The 17,701-nt window shown below is 39.8% G+C and overlaps 1 protein-coding gene across 1 annotated transcript in view; it reads right to left on the bottom strand.

The window, feature by feature from the left end:
• Positions 1-17,701, bottom strand: part of SLC25A38 (solute carrier family 25 member 38) — a 74,942-nt gene that overhangs the window by 43,416 nt on the left and 13,825 nt on the right. Inside the window, exon 2 of the mRNA XM_089692608.1 lies at positions 1,530-1,611. Within this exon, the coding sequence (XP_089548734.1) occupies positions 1,530-1,611 (82 nt within the window). The remainder of the gene's footprint in view (positions 1-1,529; positions 1,612-17,701) is intronic.

Here is a 17,701-nt window from a genome sequence, read left to right as displayed (position 1 = left end):
TCTGAAGGTCAGCTTGAATTTGTCTGGAAGTTGATGGAGGTTCTTTATTCATCATTCCAACAATCCTTCGTTGCAATCTTTAATCAAGTTTTTCTTTCATCCATGGAGATTATCTACAGTGCCATGAGCTCTAAACTTCTTGACAATGTTTCGCAAGGTGGACACAGGAACATTAAGAACTGTTAATTGATACATGTGAGTTTAATTACAAATGACAGGAGCATCGCAAACTTGGAATTAAATTATTTCTTAAAATTTTGAATTTGGGTAGACTGACATTAATTAGCCTCTTTAATTGGGTAAACCGCATAGGGGTCTTGCTCTTCCTTTTAGCAAAATAAGTCTCTACACATAAAATAGTATAGAATGGATTAGAGTTTTAAGGTAATTCTAGGGCGTCTAGCAGACTGACCTCAAGGGTTTTTTGGTCCCTGAAACCTAATTCCATCTCCACGAAAGGAAAAACACTTGGTCTAAAAATTGCAACACAAATACATAACCAAACATGTAGGGTATACACAGGTGAAATACAATGTCATTATCATGTAGCTGTAGTGATTTCTAGCATTACATGTTATGGGAAAATTTCATTTTTTTGACAGTTGTCAATTACTGTACATTTTGCTTTGGGTCAGTACATCTATAACTCATCAAAACACAAAAAGGGGCACATTCTTTAAAGTGTTCTACTTTTTTTTTAGGTTTTGGATAGACTAGGGCAGGGTTAGGCAGCCTGCGGCTCTCTAGCTGTTGTGGAACTACATTTCCCATGAGGCATTTCAACATCACAAAACTGACAGTTACAGCTATGACTTGCAGAGGCATAATGGAACCTTTAGTCCTGCAACATCTGGAGAGACGCAGGTTGCCTACCCCTGGACTAGGGGGATTAGAATCCCTGTCAGGTTTTTATTTACCCAGCACTCAGAGAATTTCCCTTAAGCCGATTTCACACTGCTGGATGAAAAGTGGACATCAATGCATCTCTATGAAAAACTGGTGTAAATGAATGATCATTATCCAATTACATCTGCATTCACCAACACCTGTTTTTTTTTTAAATGGATCAAAACCCTATTTTTGTTCCATTTAAAAAAAAAAAAAAAAAAAAAAAAAAAAAAAGGGAGGACATAAAAAAACAAATGTAAATGGACAAATGGCCGTTTCTGCATTGGTAGTAGATTTAAAAACGTATCCTTTTTTTCTATGAAAAACGTGACTGAACCGATTAAAAATAAAAAAGGACCGCCCGTGTGAAAGGACCGTGATTTACAGAAAGTAAGGGAAATTCGCTTTAATGGAGCCCCAGAGTACAGAAAAAACCAACAGGGGTTGTAGACCTTCCCCACTCTATTCAAAACGAATAAAAAGCCTTTGTCTGGACATAAACTTTAATGCATACATGTGATAAGCATGGAACTACTAAAATTCAAGTGTGTTTTGGTGCACAATCTAGAAATATATTATAACACTGATTTTCTTGTGTGTGTGTGTGTGTATAGTACAGTAGCATATTAGCTGTTATTTACCGGAGAGACTCCTTTCCATAATCCAAATAGGTTTTCATTACGAATTACTTTGAGAAAGAGTTGGAACATTCCAACACGGTTCCTAAAGAGAAGCAAATCATCAGCTTCAATATATTGTGAATTTGAATACTTAAAGAATGCAACTGTTATGGAACACTAATTTCAATATAGTGTTTCTAGGTAAACAGTAAATGCTTATTTTGTATGTATGAAATGCAATTTTGCATTTTTATGAGGTGCACCAGGTAAGCCACTGATATAATTTGGGGGAAAAAAATGTACAGTGAACTGAAGTTTAAATAGGAAGTTTATCCCATATTTCTTTTTCCCCGCTTACCATATTTCCTTCTGTTGTGCACAATCCACACACTCGCCTCCATGCCAATGTCACACACTGGGTCCAATGCCACCATTGTCGGCAGCAGCCAGATGCTTCTTTCTGGTCCAGACAGCCCAGCCCCCTGATGACATGCCATCTTCCAGATGATATATAGAACCTAAAGCATCGTGGGATATGCGATGTGCATATCCCAGGATGCTTCAGAGAACAGGTGACATTCTTGCCTAGGTGAGAATGGCAGCTAAGGGGGCATAGCGAACAAAAATAAATTGTGTAATATATATTTATTTTTTTTCTTTAATGGTGCCTAGTGCGACTATTGGGTGAAGCTCTGCTTTAAACAGTAACTCCACTTTTGTTGAGAAAAAGCAACCCCCCTCTGGGTGGTCAATGTACTGTATATTGCAAGGGTTTTAACAAACTTTGTTGCAGATTCCTACCTGTCTCTGTTCTGAGGAAACAACATTTTTTATTAATACTGTCTTGACCACAGTGATTCTGAATGGGATTTTAATTAGCTGGTGCACGGTGTTCTGATGAGAAAGATTGCAGTGTCTGCATCCCTTTAGAAGTGATTATCCTTTAGGGTGTATCTCACAAAAAATGACATTTCTGTTGCAGAGGATGCCTAAAACTTGAGACTTGTACCATACAGCAAAGCTCTTAAAGCAGGAGATTACAGTTCTGAGGCATTCTGTACCCAGCGTACAGAACACCTCCAAGTTGCCATATTGCATTAATGTTTACAGAAAATGACTGCTGCAAACTGAAAAAAGAAAGGTAATTTTTAATGACAACTTGCAATATGGCTTGTGTAGCAATTTTATATACCATTTTTTTATTTGATCTTTTTTTAACAAAAAGTGGAGTTACCCTTTAGGTTCTTGAAAACTTATGTCACTCAATTTTAAAGCTGAACTATGGAATACATGAAAACATTCTCTATAAGAGCCAAAAGGAGATGTACATTGTAAAGCTCCTAATAAGTTTCATTAAAACTGCCCCAGTTAGTAGAAATTTACCTTAAAAAAAAAAAATCACTCTCATTGAAAAATGCAGCTTTGGTTTGGCACCTGGAGGTGGTAGCATTGATGTGGAGATGTCACACCCACTCCCGGTATGAAAAACTAGAAACCGCAATGGGAATTGTAGTTGTGACCAAGCGCCACTGGGGGAGATAAAAGGAATTGTATGTTAGCAAGACACACCAGAAGTCTCCTGAGCTCCCAATCAGTCTCAAGAGTCTCCTGGACTCCCAGGACAGCCCAGTGAGCAGAGAATTATTAATTACATCCCCCAATTGCTGCAAAGAGAACTACAATGGGGAATTTACAAAACCGACTGCCATCAGTCTTATGAAATGGATGTTAAGGGGAGAGAAACCTTTACATTAACCACTTGCCCTCCAAAAGATTTTCCCCCCTTAACCGCCTCCCGCCCGCCATATAAGGAAATGACGGGAGCGCAGGAGTTCTCTCGTTCTGTGAGGACGTCATATGACGTCCTCCCGCTCTAACCGTGCCAGCGTGCCCCCCGGCGATCAGTGGGACACAGCGGATCACCGATCAGTGGAAAGAGCCAATGGCTTGAGCTCTGTCATGTGATCAGCTGTGTCCAATCACAGCTGATCGCATGTAAATAAGGAAATGCCGGTTATCTGCATTCCTCTCAAGAGCTGTCACGCTGACAGGAGAGGAGCCGGTAATCGGCATTCCTCAGAGGGAACATCTACACTGATGATCAGGACACTGATGATCAGTGTAGCCCCAACAGTGCCAGCTGTCAGTGCCTATCAATGCCACCTGTCAGTGCCCATCAATGCCTACCAGTGCCCATCAATGCCACATATCAGTGCCCATCTGAGCTGCCTTTCAGTGCCAACTATCAGTGCCACCCAACAGTGCCATATAGGAGTACTGCCTTTCTGTGGCCATCAGTGATGTCGGTCAAAGCCCACCAGTGCCACCTGTCAATGCCCATCAGTGCCACCTACCAGTGCCTTCTCATCAGTGCCCATCACTGCAGCCTCATTAGCGCACATCAGTGAAGGCAAAAAATTACTCATTTACAAAATTGTATAAACAGAAACGGAGAAAAAAATTTTTTTTCAAAATTTGACCGCACAATTGTCAAAGTGCAACAGCGCTGAAAGCTGAAAATTGGCTTGGGCAGGAAGAAGGTGAAAGTGCCCGGTAGGCAAGTGGTTAATGACTAGGACATTTTGTTTGCTATTTGGTACTGCGCTAGTTCAACTGGTAATTGCGCGTTCATGCAATGCTGTACCCAAACAAAGTTTGTGTCTTTTTTTCCCACACAAATAGAGTTTTATTTTGTTGGCATTTGATCACCACTGGGTTATTTTTTGTGATATAAAATGGAAAAAAAAAAATTGAAGAAAATCACGATATTTTCTACTTTCGGTTATTAAAGTGATCCAGTAAACTCAAAGTTGGTCATAAATTTAGGCCAAAATGTATTCTGCTACATGTCTTTGGTAAAAAAAAAAAAAAAAAAACCCAATACGTGTATATCCATTTGTTTGCATGAAAATTACAACGTCTAAAAACTATGGTATAGAGAACATAAGGTAGTGGCATATGCGGATGATTTGATGTTTTATGTTGGAAACCCTAGAACAGCACTTCCAAATTTAATGAAAGCATTGAGGGAGTACGGAGATCTGTCGAATCTGAAAATTAACCCGACAAAGACTGAAATCTTAAACATAAACCTCAAAAATAGCGAAAAGGAAAAATTACAAGAGGAATTCCCCTTCCTTTGGAGAGATAAAGAACTAAAATATCTAGGAATAAAACTATCAGCCTCAATGAAGAACCTATATAAAGCAAATTATATAAAACATTATTAAATGAGATTGAGGAGCTGAGGAGAGTAGGAAATGGAAATCCATCATGGATAGGTCGTATAAACTTGATAAAGATGGTAATTGTCCCCAAAGTATTATACAGATTTCAAATGATCCCAATCAAACTCCCAGAGGCATACTTTAAAGAACTTAGGAAAATGATAATAAAATGTATATGGAGGGATAAAAAACCTAGAATAGGTTATTAAACGTTGACTAGAAGTAAAGAAAGAGGAGGATTGGGGCTACCAGACTTTAGGAGATATTACAAAGCGGGGATAATTGCGAGAATCTTTGACTGGATTCATAATCCAGAGAAAAGCTGGGTTAAAATAGAGACAGCACTGAGTGGAATAAGTTTAAGTAAAAGTATTTGGGTACCTTCACAATATAGGGAATTAGAGGAGAGCACCAGCATGTACACTCTTAATGTTTTAAAAGAATGGGATTTACTACACAGACAAAAGGGGTGGGTTTTTAACTCACAATTAATACCACTTAGAAACACAAAATTTTTCACTCCGGGTAAGGAGAGTATAGCAGGGAAATGGATTATAAAACAGGAGGCGCAATTGAGAGATATAATGGTAGGAGAGGAAATAGGGTCATATAGGGACATGGAGGAAAAAAAGGGTGAAGTCTTTAATAAGATGGATAGACTAAGATATTACCAACTGAAGTACTTTTTTGAAAGCCTTCCAAAGCCTATAAGAACTAGAAAAGATTGGAATCCATTTGAGAGAATATTTGAGTCACGAGGAAATGGTAGACACGGATTGGCAAAAATACACAAGATATTAATGGAATTTGACACAGACACAAAATTAACGCACATAGAGAAATGGGAAAGAGACATGGGGAGAAAAATAGAGGAGGAGCAGAGGAAAATGTTCACATTAATTCACGAAAATATTAGTATGAGGGAAGTAGAAATAAATTTTAAGTGTTTGAATAGATGGCATATTACCCCCAACGTGGAGCACAAGATGAACATAGAAATATCACGGATGTGTTGGAGAGGTTGTGGAGAGGAGGGCACATGGTATCATGTCTGGTGGGAGTGTTCAGAAATACAGGTGTTCTGGCGGAGGATAGTTCATTTGATAGGGAAAATCACTAAAATTAATATAGGATTAGATCCAGAATTATGTCTCCTCCATATCTCAGAACTCTCAGTGAAAACATATAAGAGTTCGGGGATATGGCATTACTTGACCGCAGCAAAGAGTCTGATACCCAGGTTCTGGAAGAAAAGAGAGGTGCCAAATGAGGAGGATTGGATGGCTAGAGTAAACCAGATCTCTGGGACAGAAAGATTGTATTATACGCACGAGGACAAGCTGGAGTTATATAAAAAAAAATGGAAAGGCTGGGAAGAATACGGAGAAAAGGTGAAATATATGAAGAGATAATATTCCTGGAAGTTGGCTTAGAACTGGGATTTAGAAACAATAGAATAATATGGAGTTGAGAGTAAAGAGAATGTTGAGCATGGGAGGGGTTGGAGGAGATGGGGGGGGGGGAGGGGGGGGGGGAATAGGGGAGGGGGGGTAAGAAAAGAAAGTCATATACAGGGATAATTTATGTAAGAAGAGAAAACGTTTGTGATAATTATTTTAATAGAAATGGTGAAATGTTTTGTATATGAATTGGAAAATTAATAAATATTTATAAAAAAACAAAACAAAACTATGGTATATAAAGGAATTGACGCAGCTTTTACTTTGTACTGCCCTGGCATTTTAGCACCTCAAGAAATGTGATAGGCAGTTAGAAACACCCCCAATGACCCCTATTTGGAAAATAGACACCCCATAAAATTTGCTGAAAGGCTTGTTGAGTCCATGGAAGATTTTATTTTTTGCCACAAATTTTTGTAAAAATGGCCAAAAAAACCCACATGCCATTGGTATATGTGGAATAAACACCCCAAAACACTTTCTCGAATATGGAGATACCACATGCGAGAGACTGTCTGGTAGCATAACTACATACAGGCCCCGAAAATCCAATGAGCACCTCCAAGCTTTCAAAGGGCATATTTCCTTATGTCACTTCCTCACTACTCATTACAGTTTTGGAGGCCCTAAAATGCAAGGATAGTACAAGCACCCTCCAAATTATCCCTTTTTTGGAAAGTAGACACCTCAAGAAATTTGATAAGAGGCATGAGTATTTTATAGATATTTTTGTCACAGGGTTTAAAAAAAAAAGAAGAAAACTGTGGAAGGTGGCAGGAAGGGGGGGGGGAAACATACCTTCCCACTGCTTGTAAAAGTGATCCAGTGGCTAATTAGCTCCTAGGATTGTTTTTACATAAAAGCCGACCGCCAGCTGAAAAAAAAAACAATACCAGCTACAGGCATCTCGGTATAACCACTCAAAGTCCAGCGATATACCAGTACATCGCTGGTCCTTGTTGAGCATATATGTAACAGCAGAGAACAAAATCGGGTCTGTGGACCAATATGACAGCAATTCATTCTTTTTTGTAATGCCCATGTTGAGGGTTAGTCCCAAAAATTTTTAAATCCAGAAACTGTGATAGATTTCCATGCAAATTGTTTGGCAAGAGCTGAATTTGGGTTGGCAGCGATGTATTGTTGTGAGTATAAATTTCTTTGGCCCACAATCAATTCATACAAATCTTCCATGAAAAACAGTAGAGGGGCTAAACGTTAGTGTTGGCAGCGAACAGGCTCATCCTGCTCACACTAGGAGATAGAGAACATAAAGTAGCGGCTTATGCGGATGATTTGATGTTCTATGTTGGAAATCCTAGAACGTCACTTCCAAATTTAATGAAAATATTGAAAGAATATCGGGAACTAGCAAATTTAAAGATTAACCCGACAAAAACCGAAATCTTAAATATAAACCTACTGGGGGGTGATCAGGTTTTTTTTTTCACTTTGCATTGCAGGAGCAATAAAGATTATGTTTGTTATGTTTGCTTTGAACTGTCTTGAATGGGTTCAGTTCATGACAGCTCAAAATACAGTGATTGGCTCCAGCTGGCCACATGGTACAGGGGTGCTGCGATTGGCCCCCATGCGTCATGTGAGAGCTGAGGGCCAATCATAGCTCACCAGGAAGAGAAGCAGAGCGGTTAAGAATCAGGATTTGTGCACCCCCGTGATAGAAAAACATCAGCCACATTGGTCCTGTAGCTGCCGCCCATCTGCAGTACACTGTGGAGAGTGTTTAACAAAAGGAGTTTAATTTTTTTTTTTTTATAATTATTTATTAATTTATCAGTTCAAATACAAATCACATTGACATTTCTATTAAAATGATATTCAAACAATATCTTCCTATTTGCATAACTTATTTAACTCATTCCCCTCCACCCTCCCTCTTTCCCCTCCCCCTCAGTCTCCCCCTCCCCTCCCACCCCCCCTACCTCTCCCTCTCTACGTTTTCTCTCTTCTTCTTTATACCATACATTTCTGTTATTTCTAATTCCATTTCTAGGGGTATTATATCCTCATATATTTCACTTTTTTCTCTATACTCTTCCCATTTTTTTCCATTTTATGTTATACATCTCCATCTTATCTATATGCATGTAATACAGTTTTTCTGTCTCACTGATCTGATTCATTCTGCCCATCCAATCCTCCTCTGTTGGCACCTCTTTTTTTTTTTTTCCAAAACCTAGGTATCAAGCTCTTTGCTGCACTCAAGTAATGCCATATCCCCAAGAGCTTATATGATTTCACTGGGAATTCTGTGATATGGAGAAGACATAACTCTGGGTCTAATCCTATATTAATTTTAGTGATTTTCCTTATTAAATAAACTATTTTCCGCCAAAACACCTGTATTCTTGAACACTCCCACCATACATGATACCACGTGCCCACCTCTCCAGCATAACCGTGAAATTTCCCCATTCAATTTGTGCTCTACATTGGGTGTGATGTGCCATCTCGTCAAACACTTATAATTTATTTCTACTTCCCTCATACTAATGTTTTTGTGAATTAATCTAAGCATTTTCCTTTGCTCCTCCTCGTCTATTTCTCTTCCCATGTCTCTTTCCCATTTCTCTATGTATATTAGTTTTGTGTCGGTGTCTAATTCCATTAATATCTTGTGTATTTTTGCAATTCCGTGTCTCCCATTTCCCCGTGTCTCCAATATTCTCTCAAATGGATTCCACTCTTTTCTAGTTCTTATAGGTTTTTGTTAGACTCTCAAAAAAATGTTTCAGTTGGTAGTATCGTAGTCTATCCATCTTATTGAAAACTTCTCCCTTTTTTCCCTCCATCTCTCTATATGATCCTAATTCTTCCCCTACCATTATATCTCTCACTTGCGCCTCTTGTTTTAGAATCCATTTCCCTGCGATACTTTCCTGTCCAGGGATAAAATATTTTGTGTTCCTTAGTGGGATTAATTGTGAATTAAAGACCCATCCCTTTTGTCTGTGTAACATTTCCCACACTCTTAAAACATTAAAAGTATACGTGCTTGTGCTATCCTCTAATCCCCTATATTGTGCAGGTACCCATACAATCTTACTCAGAGTTGTTCCACTCAGTGTATTTTCAATTCTGACCCAACTTTTCTCAGGATTATGAGTCCAATCAAAAATTCTCGCAATTATCACCGCTTTATAGTATCTCTTAAAGTCTGGTACACCCAGTCCCCCTCTTTCTTTACTTCTAGTCAGCGTTTCATAGCGTATTCTAGGCTTTTTATTTCTCCATATATATTTTATAATTTTTTTAAGTTCTTTGAAATATGCCTCTGGAACTTTGATTGGAATCATTTGAAATTTATATAATACTTTGGGCACAATTACTATCTTTATCAGGTTTATGCGACCTATCCACGATTGGTTTCCCGCTCCCACTCTCTTCAGCTCCTCAATCTCGTTTAGTAATGAAATATAGTTAACTTTATAGAGGTTCTTAATTGAGGCTGCTAGTTTTATCCCCAGGTATTTTAATTCTTTATCTCTCCAAACGAAAGGGAATTCATCTTGTATTTTTTCTTTTTCACTATTTTTAAGGTTTATATTTAAGATTTCGGTTTTTGTCAGGTTAATCTTTAAATTTGCTAGCTCCCCATATTCTTTCAATATTTTCATTAAATTTGGAAGTGATATTCTAGGATTTCCAACATAGAACATCAAATCATCCGCATAAGCCGCTACTTTATGTTCTCTATCTCCTATCCTTATTCCTTTTATAGCTATGTTCTTCCTAATTGTGGACAATAAAGGCTCCAATGATAAAACATATAGTAGTGGGGATAATGGGCATCCCTGTCTTGTACCATTTGACATCTTGAAAAGCTCCGATCTTCCTCCATTTACCATTATAGCAGCAGGAGGCCCTCTGTATAGCTCTCCAATCCACTTTCTCATTCTATCTCCCATTCCCAACACTTCCAAGGTGTCCATCATGAAACCCCAACTCACTCTATCAAATGCTTTCTCAGCGTCAATCGACATTAGTATCATTGGGGTTTTCCTTTTTTTACCTTCCTGTATGAGCAACAGCGATCTCAAACCGTTACCTCTACCCTCTCTCCCTGGGACAAACCCCACCTGATCTCCCTGTATCCACTCCGGCATCAGATCTTTAAGTCTATTTGCCAAAACCTTTGTGTATAGTTTAGTATCTACATTCAGCAGCGCTATTGGTCTTTAACTCGCACATTGCGAGGGGTCTTTATCTTCCTTCTAAATTAAAACTATATTAGCCTGTAAGGATTCTCCCCTTATCTCCATCCCATTTCCCAGAGTGTTCATATATGTCTTCAGCTTGGGTATTAGTAGCTCTTTATATTTTACCATATACCCATTTGGACCTGGGCTTTTCCCCACCGCAGTGCCTTTAACGCTATTTTCATTTCCTCTAAAGTAATTTCTGCTTCTAGAGATTTCAATTGTATTTCACTTAATTTCAGAAGGCCTGCCTCCTTTAAGTATATCCTTTTTTCTCTATTTACGGTTTCCATTTTATTTAATATATCCTGAGGTATGATATTGTATAACTCATTATAGTAATCTTTAAATACTCTAGCAGTGTCTTTAGTTGAGTGTACAAATTCCCCTTGGGATTTATTTTCTCGGCCCTACTCCCCATCTATACCTTTCACTTATTACTTTATTAAAAACTCTTTTTTTCCTCCTCCATTACATTCTCTAGTTCTTCTTTCTTTATTATTTTCTGCATTATCTCCTTAGATCTTTCCCTTTTATGAGCCTGTTCAAGATCATATATTTCATTTAACAATCTATTAATCTTTTCTCTCCTTTTTTCTTTTGTGCCCCTATTGCGATGAGTAGTCCCCTAATATAGGCCTTGTGGGCCTCCCATACTGTTGCAAACGACACATCCTCCGTTTCATTCTCTTCAAAAAACCATTTAATTTCCCTCTCGATTTTTCAATCGATCTCTTCATCCATGAGGAGTGCCTCATTCATCCGCCAGACATAACCCTCTCTCTCCTCTCTACCCCATGTTGTCTTCATCGCAAAAGGGGCATGGTCCGACAGAGTACTTCCTCCAATTTTTACTTCTACTACAAACTCTATAAATCGATGTTCTACCAATATGTAATCCAATCTAGAATAAGTCTCATGTACATGTGAAAAAAAAAAAAAGTATAGTCTCTATCCTTCATGTTCCTAATTCTCCAGATATCCACTAATTGACACTCATGTATCAGTTTCTTTAATAGTCTTAAGGACCTACTCTCCTCCCTCCTCACACAGGAAGTAGTATCCATCCGCGGGTCCATACAGACATTAAAGTCTCCAGCTATTATCATACACCCCCTTTTGAAGTCCATCGGTCTCTTCAATACTCCTCTCAAAAATGTCTCCGGCTTCTTATTTGGACAATATATGTTGGCTATTGTATAGTCAATTCCCTGTAGTTTACCTCTCAAAAATAAAAACCTTCCCTCTGGATCCGTTATTCTCTTCTCCACCTCAAACCTTATATTCTTTGCAAAACCTATAGCAACCTCTTTTGCTCTTTTGATTGGGGAGTCCGCATAATACCATGTCGGGAAATACCTAGTCTTCAACCTAATCTTTGACTCCATTTCTAAGTGTGTTTCTTGCAAAAATACCACCGAAGATGTTCTGTATTGTAGTTCTTTAAATAACCTGAATCTCTTCCCAGGGCAACATAACCCCTTTACGTTATAGGTTGTAAATTGGATTTCTTCCATCTTACCCTACTCCTCTTAACTCTTTCTTCCTCTTTCCCTTCCTCTTTCTTGTTTCTCTTATCCCGTAGAGTATTATTGCCCTCCTCAACCCCCCCTTCTAAGCACCACTATTGATTAGTATTTGGGGTTGAACTCCGCCCATGGGCAGCTCCTCCTCCCACCCTCCTCCCCAGAACTTCCCATCCGTTATATCATCTCTTTAACATTAAGATTCCACGGTATCCCCCCGGGGGACGATCTCAAAAAGGTCTCTGTTTAGGCAGTGATCTAAAACATGGAAAGGGGGGGGGATAAAAAAAAAAAAAGAAAAACACAACACTTTCCCTTCCCTTCCTCTCCCCCCTCTACCTTCTCCCCCTAACTGCCTGCCAGTCCTCTTGTCTTGTCTCTCCTCGTTCTTTATTTTCTTCTTCCCATCCGAAAATCTCCATTCTTTGCAACTCAAGTCTTTCACAAAAATCCCTCATATCCTCTGGAAATCTCAGGTGAGCTGTTACACCATTTTTCCAACCAGTCAGGCATATTGGATTTCCCCATCTGTAAGACACATTCTTTTTTCTCATCTGCTTTATCAGTGGTTTCAGAGTTCTTTTTCTCCACAAGGTCTCTGGTGTAAGGTCTGCAAAAATCTGAATGCCCATTGCACCATATCTGTTTTCCCTTTAATCTTCCTCCAGATCTCCTCTCTATCCCCATATCTGTGGAGTTGGACGATTACATCTCTCGGTTTTTCCTTCCCACCATTTTGATATTTTTTTCCTCTTCTCCAAACACCATCCATTTTAATCACTTCTGATTCAGATCTGTCCATTGTAAAATTTAAGATTTTACATATTTCTTTTTGCAATATTTCCCCTTTTACAGTCTCTGGGACTCCTCTCAACCTTAGATTATGCTTCCTGTCCCTATTTTCTTGTATTTCCAATTTATACAGCAACTTTTCCTGGGTTTTCTCCATACTCTATTTTTTTCTCTAATTGAGAAATGTTTTGGGCCTGATATTTAACTTTCTCCTCCGTTTCCTCCACTATTATCAGCACCTTCCCCAGATCTTTCCGGATAGTTGCCATTTCATTCTTTATTATTTTTTCTAAGGCCCCAAACATTTCTGCCATCTCTTTTTTGTTTGGTGTTTGTAGGTCACTTTCCATTTCTCTCATCTCCACCATTCTAGTTATTTGCTGATTACTAACATTCAAGCCCAGTGATAATCTAGGGCTATTTTCCAGACTAATATCAACTTCCCCTTTTCCGTTTATACCTTGTAGCCTTTCTGGGGTCACATTTCCCTGCGACGTATATTTTTTAATTGTTCCCGTTTGGGACCCTTTAAGCCCACTTCCTTTAGTACTTTTATTCTTCATATTTTCTGTGGGGCACCTCTATAGTTTCATATGATATTAGGTATTGCAACTCTATGATAGGGTCCCCTCTTTGCCTGATAAATTGTCCTCTAGATTTCCTTCTTTGGTTGCTTAATTGATCTCTTCTTCAAAGCCCCTGGGAATCCCCTCATCTCTCTTATCTTCTGTTCTTTTATGCCATATCATGAACAAGACATGGAAAGTAATAAAACATTAGTTTATTTCAAGCTGCTTCCACTCACCCAGTTCTCCCTTCCTTCTCTTCAGTATGGTTCCAGCTTGCTGACATCCAGCTAGTTGACATCCAGCTACTATCTTCAGAACAATTTCCTGGGGGATTCCACAGGGTGACTTTGGTTGCATTTCCCTAAATCTTCTCCCATAGGGGTGTCCGTGGTTCCTGGGTATGCTAGGGCACACGACCTCTCTCTGGTCCGAATATCCAGCCAGGGGGGTACTCAAAAAAGCCGCCTCGTCCCTCTCCACTCCTGGCGGGACGCCGGCTGGCTTCCTCCTTTCCCAGCACTCAGTTGCGGCTGATCCCATGGTCACGCCGCTCTCCTGTCTCCTCGGCAACCTGGCTCTCTCACTTGCCGAGATTCGGGTCTCCGGATAGACCAGTCTCCGCCAGCAGCTCCCCGCTCTCCCAGTCTCTGGGTCACCACACCACCACCGAGGTCCCCACACTCCAGGTACTTCTCATCCCCGCATATCCCCGCTCGGATAGGGTTCTTGGGGAGGCTGGGTGGGGGAGTCTTATCAGAGAGCTCCTATCTAGTGCTCTCCGCCGCAATATTCAGGCTCCGCCCCGATCGAAAGCCAACAAAAGGAGTTTAATAACCTAGATCCCTATGCATTGAAGCCAGAACAAACTGGTTAAATTGACCCTAAATGGTATCCGTATTCTCCAAAAATAACCCACACACATCCACTACTTAATATGAAATAGATCTTTACTGTGTTTTTCTGCCCCCTTTTAACATCCTCTGTGAGCTCTCAAACCTCATTTTCCTCATGTCCATTTGATTGGAATATGCACTACACGCTAATTGCAGTCCTGTACACTGCTCTATGCAAACTACAAATTCCACAGTGAATGGACAAGGGGCTATCTTGGGTGCAAGCAACAGATGGTGGCTATGTTACTACATACAGTGGGACCATGGAGAATAAACGTAGTCACCCTCCCACTGGAAGTCAGATCTCAAAAAGAAATTTCGAGATTTGGAGGAGGCCGGGAGCAGTAGAAGAAACTGAGTTAAGAAAACATAATTAAAGAGTTTTAACCAGAGTTTAGCGTCACTTTAAAAAACACCTTTAGGGCTCATGTACACAGGGCATTTGAAAAACTCTTCTGACCGCTGGAAACTGACTCCTAGAAAACGTAGGTTCAAAATGTGAGTTTAGCGGCATTTATCTACCACGTTTATACGTGTTTGCGTTTAGAAGCATTTTTGAAAGAGAACCTCAGGAGACCCTCCCAAATGCCCAGAATGCACTGAAAAATAGTAAATAATTAACTATTTCAGACATTTTGTGAGAAATAGAAAGCAGAAGCAGAGAGAGCAGCATGTTTTGAGATTACCTGCCTTTTCTGGCTGTATTCACTATGGATCCCATCATGAGAATAATGCAGCACGTTCTACCATTTTTTGCTGCACGCAAAACCCGGAACTGACTGCACTGGTGTACTAGGTCCATTTGAATACATGGAAAACGCTGTGCATGCATTTGTGATGAAGAAAAAAGGCTATGGACAGCATCTGGATATGGACCAGCCAAAAACGTTTACAAGCGTTTGGAATACCGGTAAAGTCTACTCCTGAACGCGATTTTTGTGCTTTCAAGAAAATGCCTGTAAATGACTATGTGTACATGGACACATAGGAAAACAATGAGAGTTTAGGGCAGCAATGGGCAAACTACGGCCCGTGGGCCGTATACGGCCCGGCGGGACTTTTAATCCGGCCCGCGGAGCAATAATGTCAGGATGGCTGTCAGGATGTGTGTAGGTGGGGCAGCGTGACGAACGTGAGGGGAGGGGAGCTAGGCTCCTCTCACAGTCTGTCCTGAAGACCGGAACGGCGCGGGAACACGGCGAGAGGAACACGCGGAGCAAAGGTAAGTGAATTGACACAGGGGGGACTTAATATGGGGGATGAATTAATATGGGGGATGAATTACTATATGGGGGATTAATTACTATGCTTACTATGGGGGAATATTACTATACTTACTATGGATGACACATACACATCATTCATCTACTCTTGGTCCGGCCCCCGGGTCCAATATATGAACCCATTGCGGCCCTCAAGTCAAAAAGTTTGCCCACCCCAGGTTTAGGGGCTGCTGAAAAAATGCTCAACTGCTCCTAAATGTGAGTTTAGCAGCTGCAGTGTACATGACCCATTATACACATTCAATAAAATTTCTACCTGGCGTTCAGTGGGAGTTTCATAGTTGTCTTATGTAATAGTGGTAAATCAAACTATAGTACACCGTCCTGCAACAGTATCAACTCAACAATTCTTAAGACTTACATGCAATCTTTACTTTCATTGCTTTATTTTCAAAGCTGACCTTCAAAGCCAGGAAGGAAGGAAGGAAGGCCTTTAAATCAATATTCCAAATATCATCAAGTGGAGTCAGGAACTAGGCGGTCTTCCCTCTAAGGGATGGTTGGTCATCAGACAGGATCCTTAGGGCTTTATGAGTGATCCACGTCCACCAGAGTTCCCCTTAAGGGGTTAAACCGGTATTGCTCCCTGGGTGGGAGATTCCCTCTCTGGATACAGGGGTTCATCCTAAGGCAGTGTATCTGAGAATTGAAGGCTCCCCCAGGGGGTTAGAACAAAGGTACGTCCATAGTGTAGTAATGTTAAATACATTTAATGAGGCAAGTTTATAATAAAATTAAAATGATGCATCAAATGTTGATTAAAATAAGTAACAGTTATTCACTCTGTAAAGGACTGACCGTCTGGTATTAAAGATGGCCGCCGGAGCTCCACGTTGCTCCGGCAGCGTGACGTCACGGCGTGATATGGCTCCTCCTGACGCGTATCGTGCACACGCACGTCTTCGGGGGGGGGGGGGGTGTGTGTGTGTCACCAATCACACCGTGCCGTTCACTTAAATAGGAGATGGTGCATGCGCGTTACGCAGTCACCATTTTGCAGAAGATCAGAACATAATGAGAGTGCCATGTGCCATGAGTGCCATGCGAGAGTGCCATGTTTCCATGGTTTTCAATGTGTATGGTCAGAATGACATCTAAATTACTGATTACATAAGGATAATATGTGAAAATATAATATACCATACTGGAGGTAATGTTATGTTAAAGGATCTAGAGGAATATTATAATGCAAGTGGTAAATAACGATATGTAAAAATGGTATAAGCATGACATATGAAATAAAAATATTAACGCCATGGAAAAATGTGGATAAAACCGGATTACAATAAATACAGTCATTACAAATAAACAATATGAGATTAAAAAAAAAAAAAAGACACATGATCCGTTAATAAGGGTAAAATCAAATATCCAAACATTAGTATAAGAGAAAAAAAAAAATTTTAACCGGATAAACCCGAGATCGTTTTCAGAAGAGTTCCTACTCTTCAGAACAGAATAGCACCCAACATTATAGATCCCCCCACACACTCTACTTTCTTCTCACAAATGAAGGGATTTTACCCATGTAAAAAATGTGTAATTTGTCAGCAAAGTAAAATCAAAAACTTAAGAAGATTGAAACCTTCTCATCAACATGCACAGGACAAACATACGAGGTTTCTTCATTTATATCTTGCAACAGCAAACATGCAGTTTATCTCCTAGAATTTCCATGCAAAAGACAGTACATAGGTCACACAGTTAGGCGTCTGAGGGATCGATTTAGAGAACACGCATATAACATCAGAAAAGGCTTTAGGGAACATCCTTTATCCAAACATTTTCGATATCACCATAACCGTGACCCCTCAACACTTAAATTCATGGGCATAGAGATTGTTGCCAACCACTGGAGAGGGTCAAATAAGACCAGATTGGTCTCACAGGCTGAGACCAAGTGGATTTTTAACATGAGGACCTTAACCCCGGTTGGTCATAATGTGGATATCGATTTAAATTGCTATATCGATAATAGCTAGAGCTTAGTCCTTACACACCTTTTAAAATGATGAGGAATTCCAACTTCAATGGATTGAGATGTGAAGTGAGTGTACATACCTTTTCAGTATTTTGTAATTTTGGAATATAACACTTGTGTTTTTAGATATTGGCTCATTCCCTGGATTTATATCCTATATTTTTACATTCCATATTTTTTTCTAAATTGGATATTATCAGTCGTGGTCCATTTTTATATTTGCATAAACCTCATGAAGGAAG

Source organism: Staurois parvus, unplaced genomic scaffold (genome assembly GCF_062004578.1).
Source record: "Staurois parvus isolate SC_StPar_1 unplaced genomic scaffold, SC_StPar_1.0 ptg000597l, whole genome shotgun sequence".
Lineage (NCBI taxonomy): Eukaryota > Metazoa > Chordata > Amphibia > Anura > Ranidae > Staurois > Staurois parvus.
Note: the sequence above shows the minus strand (reverse complement) of the source record. Positions and strands in the feature narration are given on the sequence as shown.